This window comes from Pteropus medius, unplaced genomic scaffold (genome assembly GCF_902729225.1).
Source record: "Pteropus medius unplaced genomic scaffold, Ma_sr-lr_union100, whole genome shotgun sequence".
NCBI classification, from domain to species: domain Eukaryota; kingdom Metazoa; phylum Chordata; class Mammalia; order Chiroptera; family Pteropodidae; genus Pteropus; species Pteropus medius.
This window is the reverse complement of record NW_024356336.1, coordinates 6103597-6115648: the sequence shown is the minus strand read 5'-3', so window position 1 is coordinate 6115648 and position 12052 is coordinate 6103597. Positions and strand designations below refer to the sequence as shown.

Genomic DNA, 12052 nt, shown 5'->3' with positions numbered 1-12052 from the left:
ATTACCATTGGCATACTGATATTATATTAGTTTCAGGTGTGCAACATGGTGATTAGACATTTATGTAGCTTATGAAGTAATTGTCCTGATAAATCTAGTACCCATCTAACATCATACATAGTTATCACAACATTATTGACTATATTCCTTATGCTATACTTTATATCCCCATGACTATTTTGTAACTACCACTTTGCACTTCTTAATCCCTTCACCTTCTTACAACCACCACCCCAATCCCACTTTCATCTGGCTGGCAATCATCACAATGTTCTCTGGATCTATGAGTTTGTTTCTGTTTTGTTTGTTTATTTTGTTCTTTAGATTCCACATGTAAGTGAAATCATATGGCAGTTGTCTTTCTCTGTCAGACTTACTCCACTCAGTTCAGTACCCTCTAGGTCCATCCGTGTTGTTGCAGATGGCAAGGTTTTGTTCTTTTTTATGACTGAGTAATATTCCATTGCACATATATACCACCTTTTCTTTATCCATTCATCCATTGATGAACACCAGGTTGCCTCCATACCTTGACTATTGTAAATAATGCTGCAATAAATGGAGTCACATGTCTCTGGAGTACTGTTTTGGGTTTCTTCAGATAAATACTTAGAAGTGGGATTACTGGGTCCTTCTTTGTCTCTTGTTATAGCCTTTGTTTTAAGGTCTATTTTATCTGGTATGAGTATTGCTACCCCAGCTTTTTGTTTGTTTGGTTCCACTTTCATGAAATATCTTTTTTCATCTCTTCACTTTGAGTCTATGTGGGTCTTTTGGATCTGAAGTGAGTCTCTTGTAGGCAGCATATGTAAGGGTCTTGTTTTCTTATCTATTCAGCCACCTTAGGTCTTTTGATTAAAGCATTTGGTGCATTTATATATAAAGTAATTATTGATAGATATGTAGTTATTGCCATTTTATTATTCATATTTATTTATATTATTTCTTCTTCTTCTTCTTAAAGAAGTCCCTCTAACGTTTCTTGGAATACTGTTTTGGTGTTGATGAATACCTTTAGCTTTTTCTTGTCTGGGAAGCTCTTTATCGTCCTTTGATTCTAAATGGCAACTTTGCTGGGTAGAATAATCTTGGTTATAGGTCCTTGCTTTTCATCACTTTGAATATTTCCTGCCAACCCCTTCAAGCCTGTAAAGTTTCTTTGGAAAAATCAGCTGACAGTCTTATGGAAATTCCTTTGTAGGTAACTAATTGCTCTTTTCTTGATGCTTTTAAGATTCTCTTTGTCTTTAAACTTTGTCATTTTAATTGTGATGTGTCTTGGTGTGGGCCTCTTTGGGTCCATTTTGTTTGGGACTCTCTGTGCTTCTTAGACTTGCATGTCTATTTTCTTCACCAGGTTAGAGAAGTTTTCTGTCATTGGTTCTTAAAGTAGGTTTTCAATTCCTTGATCTCTCTCTTCTCCTTCTGGTACCCCTATGATGCGAATGTTGGTGCACTTGATGTTATCCCAGAGGCTCCTTAAACTATCTCCATTTTGGGGGATTATTTTTTTCTTATTGCTGTTCTGATTCAGTGTTTTCTGCTACCTTATCTTCTAAATCACTGATTCAATCCTCTGCTTCATCTAATTTTCTGTTGATTCCTCCTAAGGTATTCTTCATTTCAGTTATTGTATCCCTCATTTCTGACTGGTTCTTTTTTATGTTTTCTACTTCTGTCTTTATGTGTTCTCTTTGTTAAAGTTCTCATTGAGTTCCTCTACTCTTCCTTTAAGTTCATTGAGCATTCTTATAACGAGTATTTTGCACTCTGCATCTAGTAGATTGCTTGTCTCCATTTTGTTTCATTCTTTTTCTGTAGCTTTGCTCTGTTCTGCCAGCAATTCTGTCTAGGAGAAGGATACCCCTCCAACCCTTACCCTGAAACCAAACAACTCATTTCCCCTCCGTATATACCATATGTTTCTTTGTTTTCTCATTTTGGCTGCCTCTTTATATGTTTGTTTCTATGTATTATGTAGGGCTGCTATGTCTCCCAGTCTTGGTAGAGTAGCCTTATGTAGTAGATGTCCTGTGGGGCCCAGTGGCACAGTCTTCCTTGGTCACCTGAACTGGGTGCTTCAGGTCTGTCCCTTGTTTGAGTTGTGTGTACCCTTCTATTATAGTTGAGCCTTCGTTGCTGTTTGCACATCATTGGGAGGGACTGACCTTGGGTTGATTGGTTGTGAGGACTGGCTAGTGAGGGGGTGACTCTACAGAACAGAATTGGCTTTAGCAGTGATCTGGTGCCTGCCCAGTCTGCCCTTTGGTTGTGTCGTCCTCAGACGTGGCCCCAGCTGAAGGCTGGGTCAGAAGATTTCCATGGGGATTGCTGGCCCCAGAGCCTCCTGGGAGGGTCCTCACTGCAGGCCAAGTTCAGCTGCAGCCTGTGCCCTGTCCAGGGTCACCTGGCAAGAGCCGCCAAGCAATCCACAGATGGCTGCCACCCATGCTGGGCTTAGAGGTGCCTTGAGAGGCCACGCCTCAAACTGAGGCCAGCTGCTGCTAGTATCAGACTTTGGGCTATTCAGCAAGAGGTATGGGGCATGCCAAGTCCAGATGCTGCTTGTTTGGGTTTTGTAAACTTTTGAGAGATTTTACGAAAGTTCATAGCATGAGCCAAGAGAGGCCATTTGTATGGGAAAGCCACTAAAAGTGGCTTGGGTGGGCCCGCAAGTTAGATGGGGCAGGAAATCACCAGGGTGGGGCAGCAAGTGTTAGCCAGGTTGACGGAGACTCAGATATGACAGCCGCCTGCATCTGCACGCTGGGAAGGGGGACAGCTCAACAAAGAAACAATGGATTCTGCTAGCAGTTCTGTCTAGGCAAAAGCTGCCCTTCCATCCCTTGCTCTGAAGCCCAACAACTCAGTTCCTCTCCATATGTACCTGGCACCTTTCAATCTGCTGCTCCAGTGCTGGAGCTCAGAGCAAGTGAGTCCGTCAGTGAGTAAGTCTCACGTGGGCTCCTTAAGAGTTATATCTGCAACTCCAGCAGCCCTCTGTCTCACTTAGCCACAATTTTTGCTGGTTTTGCTGGTTGCCAGAAGTTATGAGGACTTCTCTTTGTGTCATTGGAACCCTGGGCTGGGGAGCCTGGTGTGGGGCCCCTTACTCCCTAGGGGGGTACCACTAGAGCTAGACCTTGAAGGCTGAGAACACAGGGAAATGGAGATGGAGAGGGAATTCTTGGCAGATGGCATAGCCTGAGCAAAGGCACAGGGGCTAGATGTGCAGGGCATATCCAGCAATGTCAAGGGATCAATGGAGGTAAGAACATAAGTGTAAGAATATATCAGAGGTGAGCCTGGTGTGAGGCCAGGACCCCTCACTGCCAAGGCCTAGAGACTTTAAATGCCAGGCTGAGGTATTCAGATTGGATCCTGGGGGCTGCTGGGAGTCACGGAAGTTATCAGAACAGAGGAGGCACTTGGGGAGATTCAGCCACTGGCATGATCAGATCAAAAGAATGTTCCTTTATGCATTGGGCATTTTGGTTCATACAAAGGAGTTCCCATGATTTTAGTTCATACAAATAAGACCATGATGATCACCCTCAGGTGCACATCTAATAATCATCCAATTATTTCTTCTGAATAAAATCTTAGGAGTCTAATCCCTAACTATAATTGGCGTACTTTATATCTGAGTTAGTCATCATTTGCCCTTGAAGTGCTCTTGCCAAATTAATAATGCTCAATATTTGTGGAGGCTTCCTCTGTGAGCTCCCTGGCCAAAGGCTTTGTGAGCCATTTCTCCTGTAATCCTAGCAGCAGCTTCAAGAGGTCATTACAGAGAATTGTACAGTGAGAAAACCAAGGCTCAGAGAGGGTAGGTAACTTGCCCATGGTTATACAGCTTTTGAGTCAGCTCTGCCCCTGACTGTGTAGAGAGACACTGTCTGGAAGGCAGTAGGCAGGAAATGAGCTGAGGGGAGCAGGGGAAGGTGGTGGGAAGGTCAAGGGATATGGGGAGAGGGGTCTGTATGAGCTGATCCAGTGACTCTAACTCAAGGAAACAAGGACCTAACCATGATGTGGTTGTAAGAAGTAAACAAGCCACATCACAGAAAGTGCTCAGCACAGGACCTTGCACACACTGGGAGCATTCACTAACAGATAGTGTTCTCAATAATCCAGGAGGCAGTTTGAACCAGTAAACATGGGTACATTAGGAGATGCTGACTCCTTGTGGTCATGCTGAGCATTGCATGACGGTGGCCACTAGAGGACCCGACTCCCAGAATGCTCCAGGACAAAGCCCTAGGGATGGGAAAAGACACTACCCTCCCAGCCCAGCAGGAGTCTGCTGCATCCTCCCAGGCGGTGTTGGAAGGTGCAGGAAGTGTCCGGGTTGAAGGGACTCCAGAGAAGTCTCTCAAGCCAGCCCTCAGGGGTCAAAGGCTACCTTGAGGGGGTGAACTGAAGGAGGAGTGGGCTATAGTCAGGCGACGGTGGGTGTGCTTGCAGGAAGGGGTTGGGAAAAGGCTAGAAGGGAGTGTCCCCATTAGAGGGAGCGTGTATGAGAAAGCTCAATCAAGAAAAAGGCCAGACCCAAGGAACCAGAAAGGATAGAATGGCTGAAATAAAATGGAGTGAATGGGGACAGGAGAGGGGGGGTTGGGTGGGGGAGAAGAGTGGGGTTGTCCAAATCATACAGGGCTCTGAGAGTCATTGTAAGGAGTATGGACTCTGGGCTTGGTTCTGAACATTTTAAGAAGTGGCTGGCAATTAAGTGAGGTGATATACATCAAATACTGGTTACAGGGTAGGGTATACAATATACCTTCAGTGAATGTGGCTTACCTGTTTGTGTTCCTGTGGAAGGAACAAGCCTTCTTGGTAGCATCAGATGGGACCTTTGGGTCCCAGACCAGCAGTTTACAGTGGACCTAAACCTGCGGTGGGGATAGAGATCTAGGCTGAGGAATCTTTGGAAGGTGGCGGGGTGAGAGGACCCAGACACTGAGAGCACCTGCTTCCATTCACATTAGGAGTATTGATAAAACCAAAGGCCCAAAAGGAAAGCTTCAGTCTCTTGGGAACCTCTGAGGGCAGGAAGTGGAAACAAGTGTACTTGCCATCCTCCAGGCACCTGGAAGGCCTAGGCCAGAAGATTAGCAGGATCGAGAGAACAACCCTGAGCTGGGGTCTGGTCCCAGCCCTGCTTCAACACCACCACACACCTTCATTTGTTGAGAATTCTGCATGCCAGGCGCTGAGCTAAGTACTACCCCATTCAATCTACACAATAGTGCTTTGAAGCCTCTGATACTATCCGCATTTTATAGAGGGGTTTCAGAGATTAGGAGCCAGTAAACAGTTCTTGCTCCCTGACCTAGAGAGGACAACCCAACAACTCCCAGGGGATACCATCTGGTCCCGGAAGTGTTCTCAGCCCCTGTCCTTCCCCAGACACCACCTATTGAATAGTATTCTTCCTATTCTGTCCCCTTCCCTAGGTCCAGTACCCATGATTCCTGACGAGGCTATAGTGCACAGGGTCCACTTCCAGATCCTAGCTGGAGCTGGTTACAACTTGTCCACATATAGCTGTAAGGACTAATGGGAACTGCCGACCACAGAAAATTCCACAAGTAGCTCAGAGCCCAGGGAAATGGTGCTGGTGTTGACTGGGTCTGGAGCCTTCAGCATGGCCCCATCCTGGGCTGGGAAAAAACCCAAATGGGGATGATATGAGGCCAAGATACTGAAAGGCTAGCCCAAGGCCACGCAGCAAGAGGGTAAAGCAGGCAAACCAGGACCATGTTACTTGAAGTCCAGTGCTCTTCTGACCTACCACCATGCCCTTTCTCTCTTCCTGCTCTCATAAGAAGTGGTCTAGCTCAGAATAGGCACAGGAGCCCCTGAGCTTGAGCTTCTTCCCCTTGGGTTATTGACTCTGCTCAGCTGATGTCCCCCAACTGTAGGAAGGGGTGGACCAAGTCAAAGTCACACACTGAAGTCCAGATGTCTAACCCCAGCCAGGGAGCCAGTCACCAAGGAAGCCAGGCACAAGGTGGGGACTTCTAGGCTGGCTGAAAAGCAAATAGGGGTTAATGCAAGTCTGGCACATGAGAGGCCCTAGAAAACCAACACAGAAGGCCCATGACAAGTTCCCCAGGGCAGCACAGGCAGGCATGAGAACAGAAGAGAAGGGGTCAGGACAATCCAAGGATTCCAAATTCAGGTTCCCAGGTGAACACACTCAGCTCTGCTTCAGTATCACAACCAAGGGGCTCATGAGTTCAGTGCCTGCTGCCCAGCTTTGTGGAGAGGCAGCCCCCACCCAGCCCACTCTTCCTCCTCCTGTGAGACCTCCAGGTGGCAGGCCAAAGGTAGGCTAAAGAACACTGGGCAGTGCTCACAGCCTGACTATACAGCTGACTCAATGGCAGAAGGCAGCAATGGGGGCACTGCTCAAATTGTCTAAGTAGGGGTGCATAGACCAGATCAGAAAAGAATTCCACCATCTTCCTGGAGATCTGGGGGAACACTAGCTCCCTAAGATGATGCAGGAAGTCAGGATAGGTACATCCCCAGCTTGATCTTGGCCTGATTGTCACTTGCCATTTCTGGGACTTTTTCCTGTCTAGGTCCTGTTTAAGGTCACTTGTCTTGCTCAAAAACCTGTTTTGCTTTAGAAAAATGATGTGCTAAGTTGCATCAGTGGTAGACAATGTGGCAGTGGGGGAGGGGGGGTCCCTCCTTTGAACCTGTTTCATTGTCTGGAAAATGGGGATGTTAGTTCTACCTCCTCATGGGACTGTTGAGGATGCAAGCAACAACACAAGTCAAGGGTACATGTAAACACACAGATGATAAACGGTGAGTCTATACCATACTCAATTCTGTAGCAATCCAAGCCTCTGCTTCTTTAAGAGAAAGGAGTTGAGGTTTGAGAGGCTGTGACTTGTCTAACGCCACAGAGTCAGTATGATCTGATTCTAACCCTTTCTCCAGCCCAGACACCCCAGCTCTGCCTCGCTTCCCCCAGAATCTCCCAGGTACCGCCAGCTCCTGGCAGTGCTGTCCTCATGAGCCTCATCAGCTGGATGAAGCCACAAGCTTTGACTAAAGCAACAAAACCACGGAGCCACACATGAGAGAGACCAAGGAGGGCATGCAGGTGCCAAGGCGTAGGTGGTGGGCATAGAGCCGGGGCTCCCTCCTCCCTGCCAGGAGGATGTCCATCTAATTATATTCCTGCAGGAGCCCATCCCCTGGCAGTCCAACCCAGAAAATGGTCCCAGAAACCTCCCTCAGTGTGTTCCCCCACCAACTACTGCATCTCCCTAATGGAGCAGGCAGTGGGGGTAAGGTGTGTCTTTGGGGTAGGCAGGGGTAGTCTCTCCCCACCTCAGACAGGCTGTCCACAGATTTTATTCCCACCAGTCTGGCCTGAGAATTCCTGCAAGTCCTTAGTATGAGCACCTACTATGTGCTAGACATCTGCACACTTACACCCCAGTAGTTCTTTATAAAGCAGGGCCATCAGTGGGGCACCCAAGGCCAGAGGAGGCCCATCGTAGGGTAGAGCTGAGGGGGCAACAACTGGGGCTGATTTTGAAGAAAGCTCAGGGTTGGCCAAGAAAAGGATTTCCAGCTGAGGAAAGTGGGGGTGGGGAGGCTCTGAGGGCAGGTGATGGGAAGGTACACAAAGCTGGGGCAGGGCTGAGAGCTAGACTGTGCCCAAGAGCACAGAAGCCTGTCTCTGGCCTGGATAGCTCCCAGCTTTAGGGAGACTCTAGCGGGTAGAAGGTAGAGATGTGAGCAAGGAACTGGTGGCAGAACCCAGATGTCACAGGGATGCAGGTGTGGGTGTGGCCCTGGGGAAAGATGGTGCTGGATTGGAGAGTGTGGGAAGAGGCAGAGGGAGGGCTAGGGAGTAAGGGGAAGGGATCAAAGCATTTAAGGCAGTTGGAGGGCAGCAGGAAACTGGGCAGAGGAGGTTATGGAGGCTTGGGAAAAGGACCCTGCCCGTGCGGGATGAGAAAGTGGGCAGAGATAGGCCCGCCATGTCCCGTCAGGGACTCCAGCTCTGGGGCAAGTCACCAGACTCCCCCTGCAGCTGCAGACACTCCAAAAACAGAAGCCACAACCCCAGAGCCCCTATCCTGTCTCACCAGCAGTCCTACAACCCCACAGCCCCCCACCCAGGTGCAAGTAGTTTCTTGGCGAGGAGGTGTCAACCCACTGGGCTGCACCTGAGCTGTGAGGGCGGAGCGAGAGTATTGGCCCAAACCGATTTGTGGCTCAGAGCAGGGCTGAGTGTGAAGGTCCAAGTCCTGATTCTGCTTGGGTCACACCTTCAAGGGAGGGGTGAGTTGGATGGGGGACAGCCCCTGGCCTGAAGAGTCAGCCTCCATCTCTGAGGGCCCCTAGCCTTGCTCTCTACCACCTCATCCCTGCTTGTCACCAACAGAAAAGGAGACGATAACTCAGCTTCTCAAGGATTTATTGGACTGGGGCTGTCCTGCCTTCCAGCCAGGCCCCAGCAGCCCCTGCCCCAAGGACGGGCTAGCTAGAGGATCGGCCCTCAGGGTACCCGCTACTGCACTCCTGCATTTCTCCTAGTGCCTGCTGCTCCTCCAGCCAGCCATGCTGCCATGGGGTAACTCAGCAGAGCCACTGGGATGCCTGGGTTCCCAGCTTGCCAAGTGATCTTGGCCATATTTCTTGCCCTCAGTCCCCTTATCCTCCATGGGAGGATGTTACTTTCCTGTCAAAAGACAGGGCTGGGCCCATCCAGGGTCCATTCCCACTCAGTATCATGAATTCCATGGAAGCAGACAGGGTTCAGGTCCTGCCCATCTGTGAGTTGCTATAGCTGCTGTTTCTTGATGCCTTTGTCTCTCAGTTTCCATGCAGCTCAAACTCACTCAGGTGCCAGGGCCTCGGACCCTAGGGAGCCAGGCATCATATCCCCTGGCAGGAGGAGGCAGCTAAAACAGAGCAGGGAATGCGCCAACCCCTAGGCCAGGTACCGGGATGGAGTCAAGAGGAGCTGGGCTTCTCCACTGAGGGGTAGAGCTTGCGCAGGCTGGAATCCAGGAGGAAGTCCACAGACCTGTGGGGTGGTGGAAGTTGATGAGCAGGCAACCAAGGGGTGCTAATATGGGAATGGGAGGTAGAAGGTAAGGGTTTGGGAAGGGACTCCTGGACTCAGGGCACAAGTGCCATCCAAGTGGCAGTCATTACCCTCTTCTTTATTCATTTTTGGAAAATGAGGCACAGAGAGAGTAAAAGACTCACTCAGGGCCTCCAAGTAAGCTATGTTCCCTTAGTGAAAGACTCCTCCTCCCACTCTGTGTTGGTCTGGCCCCACCTCTGGTTCTAAGAGCAGTCACATGACCCAAGCCTGGCAAATCAGAAAAGGGAAACTGGCTCAGGGGTGGGCACCCAGTCTAAGATGGACCAGTGATAGCCTTCCTTAGGATTTTTGCTCTCACTATTAAGAAGATTTCCATGGGGCTTGCTAAGCCGATGAGATAGAAGCTGGAAGGTGCTGGGGCCAGCTCTGCTCCCATGAGGGGAAAGTGAGTGAAGCCAGCATGGGGTGGGGTGGGGAAAAGGGCAGCAGGATGAGGAGATCCAGACCCCTAATGGCATCATTCGGGTGACTAGATCCAGCCATGCCTGAAAGCAGCATAACTGGACTTTTCAATTTCATGAAACAATACCTACCTAACCCAGTTTTAGTTGAGCTTCTGTCACCAAAACCTCCTCAAACCCATCCCCTCCAGGGTGCACCTGTTCCTTCTTGCCTCTGGCTGTTTTGTAACACTAAGTTGTTTTTTTTTCCTGATAATTCATTTGTCCTGTGTTCCGTATCCTCCAGGCACATACTCTTTACCACCAAAGTACCTGCCAGATCATATGACAAGAGCATAGACTGCCCTTTCTACCTCCAGTTGCCAGCCCTGCCTCTGCTGCTATTGTTCTGTGCAAAATGGATACACTCTATGCCTCTCAGGGCTTATCTCTACCTGCAGAGTAGATGATCTCTGAGACTGGGAGCAGCACCCACCTGTCGATGGGGTGGATGATGATGGGGATGGCCAGCAGTCCCAGTGCGGTGGTGGTCCACTTTCGAACAGCCAGAGGCCAGCGGGTGGCAGTGCCAAGGACGTAGAGAGAGGCAGCACACACACGATTGATAGTGAAGCCTGGGATTGCCACAGAGGCCAGAGCCTGCCACACAAAGGTGTCTACCACAGCCACAGCCACCCTGGTGCTGCGGCCTGCTTCAGGGCTTGGTACCTGGTAGGCACAAGAGACATTTAATCCAGTAGGAGCAAGGGCAGGAAACCCTGTGAACAAGGGTCATGAGACTGCACCAAGGAGCAGGAAGTGGTGGCCAGGCACAGACCACACTAGTGGTTCTGGACTGTACCATATTTAGGGCTGTGGTAGACTCATCCACATCCAGGGCTGGGGTATAAACTATGCCATACACAGGGCAGGAAGCGGAGTGTGCTATCCTACAAACAGGACTGGGGTAGGGACTGCACCTGGCAAGGCTGTGGGGATTGGACTGTCCCACGTGCTTTACCGCAGTGACTTTATCGCATGTAAGGCTGTGGACTGAACCAAGGGGAGTAAACTGGGATAGGGGGGTTGAGGGGCAGTCTAGCACTCACGTCTCCTGCCTTCTTGCCTTTGTCAATGGCATCAGCCAGTACATAGGAGCTGGACACACCATAGCTCAGCCACACCACAGCTGCTGGCACCATGGAACGGAAGGCTTCCCCCACCTCATTGGCGTAGCCTGGTCAGGAAAGGACATTTAATTCAGGGGCCCATAGATCATTCCACAAGGGGCACTCGAAGTGAGCTGGTTCTAATCCCAGCCTGGTCAGCAGTAGCTTGGATGACCTTAGACAATGATTTTACCTCTCGGAGTCTGTTTCCAGGCCTATAAAATGGCACCCATGATGCCCACCTCCACTCCATTGTGGGAGAGCTGAGTACAGTCACCATTATCACCCACTCACTTGCCTTCCCAGTCTGGGTTATAGAAGCATCTGTGTTAATTAGGGAATAGGCAGCAAAAGAGACTGACCAAAAGTAGCTCCACTAACCAGGCACTCACCATGTGGCAGGCCTTTCTGTGCCTTATTTCATTCTACCCTGACAACTAGCACCCGATGAGAGAGGCCCTGTGTTCATCCTATTTTGCTGAGGAGGAAACAGACTCAGACAGAGATAGTGAGGAGGTAAGAAAGGAGTCCAGGTTCCGGCTCCACAGCAAGTGCCCGGGGCATGCCAGAAAGGGAAGCCCGCTCACCCTGTTCTTCCTAGCAAGGTCTCAGCTTCCACCTGGGAGACTGGACCAGCAGAGACCCCAAGGGCAGGGCTAGGTCGGCCAGAGCTGTGTGACCTTGGGCAAGTCCCTAGTCCTCCCTTTCTGAGCCCAGTCTCTGGCCCTGGCAGAATGAGAACTAAGATCCTCCCACCTTCTTCAAACCACGGACTGGCGTCTGGCGACCCCTGTTTCCTCACCTACATGGTGGAGGAGTAGCCACGCCCCTCGCCCCGCTCTTACCCAGGTACCGCACCCACGTGTCCCGGTAAAGGTCGCGCTCAGCACACCGCGGGGGCAATTCGGACATGGCGCTTTTGCCCGCGGCTCGGTGCAGCCGGTCCTGCCTCCGCTGCCGCCTCAGCTTCCACTAGCGCTCGGGTCCAAAGCCGCGGGACCGACCGAAGGTCCCAGACTGAAGGACAGACAGGTCGTGCTGTCCCCGGAAGCAGGGAGTGTCTGTAAATTCACCCGCGTATCTAAGCCCCTCTCCCGGGCTTCGGTTTTACAAATTTTCTTCACATTGAGCGATTGGCACGATCCTCTCCCAGGACTGACTGTAGTTTGGGAGCCAAAGAGACCGGGATTCAAACAGAGTATACTTCCTAGCTGTGTGATCTCGGGTAAGAGTCTATACTTCTCTGAGCCTCGTTTTATTCATTTGTTAAATGGAGAACACGACAACATTCACTCCTGGGAGGAGGATTAATTGTAAGTCATCGATAAGTGCGTTTACACTGGCCAGACTCC

General features: G+C 50.1%; 1 protein-coding gene across 1 annotated transcript; it reads right to left on the bottom strand.

Annotated features, from left to right (window-relative positions):
* Positions 1-8438: 8438 nt before the first annotated feature.
* On the bottom strand, positions 8439-11853 carry MTFP1 (mitochondrial fission process 1). The gene is made up of 4 exons (XM_039861793.1): positions 11546-11853; positions 10641-10768; positions 10028-10260; positions 8439-9067 (listed from the first exon to the last, which is right to left on the bottom strand). The coding sequence occupies exons 1-4, from the start codon at positions 11610-11612 to the stop codon at positions 8995-8997; spliced, it is 501 nt and encodes a 166-aa protein (XP_039717727.1). The 5' UTR covers positions 11613-11853; the 3' UTR covers positions 8439-8994.
* Positions 11854-12052: the final 199 nt, after the last annotated feature.